Genomic DNA, 4,690 nt, shown 5'->3' on the forward strand with positions numbered 1-4,690 from the left:
GCAGCAGGAATCCTCTCTGGAAGTCATCCAGAGGGTGTGTGTGTGTGTGTGTGTGTGTCGCTGTTTACTCACGCGCCACCCATGCGCGTCACGGGAGGCAGATCTTTGGATGATCGCGAGGGCTGTGAGATCTGACCCCCACGCGACCAGGGTCACACCCCGAGAGAGAGAGAGAGAGAGAGAGAGAGAGAGAGAGTGAGAGCGCGAGAGAGAGAGAGCTGAGAAAATCCCCGTCAGACATCCAGTGAAACTCGTTTGGAGCGACAGTGTGAAACTTTCACGCACGTGGGCGACGCCGGCGGATATAAATACATGGAGATTCCCGACTGGAGCCAAACGCGACTGATCCAAGAAGGAGCCGACATGAAGGGAGGAGATCACCACCACCACCACCACCAGGACCAGTGCTGCTGCTGCTGCAGAGGAGGAGGAGGAGGAGGAGGAATCGCGGCTGGATACGAGCTGCACCACGCGCTGTCTCCCTCACGCAAGGAGACGCGCCTGCTGCGCGTCGCCCAGCTGCTGGTGGCCGGACTCCTCCTGCTGACCGCCGCCTCTCTGGCGCTGCTCTTCGCGGTCGGGCTGCAGGTCCGATGCGTCCCGAAGGAGGAGGAGGACCGACAGGTGGGTCTCGTTATATATTTAATTCCAAGAAGAAAAAAAAATTAGGCTTATTTCCTCCGGATCTCCCCCCCCCCCCCCCCCCCCCCCCGGTGCGTCTCAACTTCCCCTGAAACTTGAATTAGCGCTTCTTGATTTGGATCAAGATTCAGTGGGGTTTTTTTGTGTGTCTGAATTCATCTGCACCTTCACGCCGCCTTCCCGATCCCGTCAGCTCTTGCACACACACAAAAAAAAACGGTCCAGCTGCGCTTGCAGCTGGGAGTCACGCGCTGCAAGGATGCGCTCGCGGGGGTTGCGTCACCGCGCGTTTATTCAGCTGTTCAGCCGCAGAGAAAGTGATTCTAGTACATAAAGCCTCTGTTCGCTGTACTTTATCCTCTTCACCTGCACAGCCGATACTCTCGTTACCGATTAGCAGTTTCTTTCCTAATTTACTCACACGTAATCATACTTTTTGCACCGAGTAATCTATTATTCTACATTTAAAAAGTAGCTGCATTTTTTTTTAGAACTATCAACTTTCTCCACGAAACGGAGTAAAACATTTTTCCACTGATACAATTAAAGTATTTTGATTAATCTTTTACAAAAAAATACTTTATACATTTATGCGAGTACATGAGAGTTTATATATATATATATAACAGAAGTACTTTCACTTGTATTTGCGAACAATTCCAGCGATGAAATTAGTTGTAGTTGAGCACATCTCTGCTATTGACAAATTAATTGATTCGTGAAATGTAAACTGAGTAGTTTTTTGTTTTTTTTAAAGTACCTTCTACTTAGTATATTTAACAGCTGTACTTTCACTTGTAATTAAGTACAATTTAAACGGTATAACAGTGTTTGTACCTGAGTACAAATGTCCAACGAAATTTCAAAGTAAAAGTGCCTGTTACTGTGCGGAGGAGACGAATAACCACGTTGTTTGTTCACAGGTCAGGCCTGACCTCAGCGGCAGTCCAGTGGGTAAATATATGTTTTTTGTTGTTTTGTTGTTGTTGTTGTTTTTTCATACTCCTGAAAGTGATCGATCGTGTGCAACGCTGACACTTGTTCAATCTCTGTTGCAGAAGTTGGTGGCAAATCGGAAATGTCCAAACTGCAGGGTGACAGCCAGAGGCCCCTCGCCATTGTGACAGGTACACACACACACACACACACACACACACACACACACACACACGCTATTTAAAAAGAAATAGATGGAAAAAGGTGCATTCTGATGCATTCTGGACTAGTAAATACCACATTGTGACTTCTTAAAAGTAATATATTTCCTCTTCTCCTTGACATTTTTTGCTGATGCATCTAATATATTTTCTTGCTTTGTTAAGATTTTTTTTTTCTTTTTTAAGGTAATAACTTCGTCTCCCTGACCCACTTCACTCCAAACTTGCACTACATGTACTTGTTTATTCCCCCTGTAGTTTCACGTCGCTTCTGTCTGCACCCGTGAACTGAACTTGTGCAATTAGTTTATTTTCGCCTATTATTAGTGGTTAATCGAACATTAGATCTTATTTATTATCTGCAAGACGTGTCGAGCAGGGGGCGTCAGACTGATTTCAGTTGAGGGGCCACATCCACCTAGTCTGATCTCTGGAGGGCCGAACAAGTAACTGCAAGAATTTGCCAGTCTATTCTGAAATATACATATGAAAGGAAATCAGATATTATTAGAGCTGCAAAAAAAAAAAACACACAAAAAAAAAACCCTCAGTCACCTGTACCTGGATATCGTATTTTTATTCAGGATTAAAACAATTTGTCATCATCTGGAAATTGTTTTGAGTTTACGTGTCTAAAGTGTCACTTCACATAAGTTGGACTCACTGTTTATTGTGAAAGGCGTTGCGTCATGTGACCTCCACAGATGCATTAATTAATTCTGACCAAGGGTGGTTTTGAATGTCATTTTTTCCAATCTAGTGTTTTTAGATCAGCCTCTGTCAGTTTTCATATTTATACTTTAAAAAAAAAAAATCACATGGCGCCGGATTAGATGGTCTGGCGGGCCGGTTCTGGCCCCCCCGGGGGCCGCATGTTTGACACCCCTGCTTTAGAGTGTCACAGTCACACGTGGATTGGTGGTGGAGCGAGCACGATTGTCAATACTTATTTTCACAGCGAAGAATTAAAACACAAACGCGTGTCAAGGTTTTTGGGAAGTGAGGTGCATAGAACTGCGTGGATCCTGCAGACGTTCTCGGCCCCCGACCTTTATATCTGCGCTCTCTCTCTCTCTCCCCAGCCCCTCGCGCCAGGACGCTCCTGGGGAACCGTCTGAACTGGGAGAGTCAACACGGCGTCATCTGCAGGGGAGGGTTCCTCTGCACCGACTCGGCGCTGCACGTTCCCCGGACAGGCGTCTACCGGGTCTTCCTGCAGATCACCTGGCGCGTCGACGACGCCAAGACGCATCCCAAAGCTGACCTCAACCTCAAGGGCGAGGTCATCGTCTTCCGAGACAGCTACCAGCTGGAGAAGGTGGTCCTGTCCATGGTGGACATTGCGGAGCGCAGCGCCCCCTGGTGGAAGTCCCTCTACGCGTCCAAGTTGGTGAAACTGGACGACGGAAACAAGCTGAAGGTCAACTCCACCTTTCCGAAGCTGGTCTCCTTGGATGAGAATCAGGTGTTCTTCGGCGCAGAGTTCGTTGAGTGATTCCTCCCCCCCGTCATGGTGTGGGGAAACCCCCGCAGTGCTCCCCGAAAATAACCGCCATTTCTTTTTTTTTGGGGGGGGGGGGGGGTTTCCTGCGCTCGCTTGGCGGGAAGAGACTTCGCCGATGAAACCAGCGGCAACCGCTCGCTTTGCTTCGTCCAACTTTATCTCAAACTCCTACACGACACAGCCGCTCAGACCCTCCGGGGCGTCGGGGGTTGGGGTGGTGGTGGTTGGGGGGGGTCCGGTTCGTCAGCTTCACTTCTGTTTGGGCCGGAAGGCGTCGTGTTTTCATCGCGCGAGAGAGGAGGTGGACTGAATGTGGGGACCGTCTGTGTCCCAATGTGATCGGTACAAAACGCGATTTGAGACGCCAATTATCTGGGAAAAGCAATAAAAAGGTTCCGTTTCCACGGCGACGGAGCTCAGAGCCACTGAAAACACAACATTTTGGAAAAAAAAAGTTCCGTCTCCACAGGCGTTAGGAGAAAATGCGACTTTCTGTGAAACGCCGTGACACGCGCACGCACGCCACGGGTTGTCGTCAGTGACTCTTCTGCACGCGCTCAGTAGACGGACGTCGGGGACGACGTTCTCCTCCACCGAGTCACGACTCCCGGTCCAGATACTCCTGGAACTCGGTGGTTTTATTTTAACACGTCTCTCTCCATGCGTGTGTAGCTTCATTACAAAAAAAAACAACCAACGGCACCAACTTGTGGCCTGGCATGCACGCTACATTGTTTTCAGGGTTCCTGGCGTTTCCGTGGAAACGGACATTTTCAAAATACTGCCTTGTTAAGTGCAAAAAAACGACTCTATTGATCTGTATTTGACTTTTTCATGGCGAACCTTGAATACTAATACTTTATGTCAATACTCACTACATTTTCACAATTTTCTTATAGAATTGTTGACATTTCATTCATAAATCGCACAGATACAGGTAACAGTCAGTTCCAACCTTCTTTTTTTTTTTTTTTTGGAGTCCCTCCAGACTGCCTCCAGCAAATGGACACAAAAGTAAAGTTGTTGGCTGAACAGGGTCTTTTAATGCAAAGAAGGAGTTTAAATTCTCATCCAGGTTCCGAGGAGCCCGTGTCGTATGGGTTAGAGTTAGTGTGTGACGTGATAATGGAGAAAAGAAAGAAAGTAAAGCAGCCCTGCAGATTTGTTTAATGTGTGAATTGAACGATAAGCCCTGGTCAAAAATAGCAGGTCAAAGTAACACCCCTCCAGTGTGACTCCACGTTTGGATCATTTTAACCCCACGTTTGGATCATTTTAACCTCGCTGCTCCGTTAACCTCGCGTCTCCGCTGCGACCTCTTTGACGCTCATTATTCATCCTTTTTCTTTCTTTTCCCCGGTTCTGCTGTGGGTTTTTAAGTTTTGAC

General features: G+C 47.5%; 1 protein-coding gene across 1 annotated transcript; it reads left to right on the forward strand.

Moving 5' to 3' along the window:
* Positions 1–363: 363 nt before the first annotated feature.
* On the forward strand, positions 364–3,294 carry LOC308132744 (lymphotoxin-alpha; the record flags this gene model as incomplete). The annotated part of the gene is made up of 4 exons (XM_080499926.1): positions 364–624; positions 1,566–1,596; positions 1,701–1,769; positions 2,882–3,294. The coding sequence occupies 4 exons, from the start codon at positions 364–366 to the stop codon at positions 3,292–3,294; spliced, it is 774 nt and encodes a 257-aa protein (XP_080356052.1).
* Positions 3,295–4,690: the final 1,396 nt, after the last annotated feature.

This window comes from Blennius ocellaris, assembly GCF_963422515.1.
Source record: "Blennius ocellaris genome assembly, chromosome: 7".
NCBI classification, from domain to species: Eukaryota; Metazoa; Chordata; class Actinopteri; order Blenniiformes; family Blenniidae; genus Blennius; species Blennius ocellaris.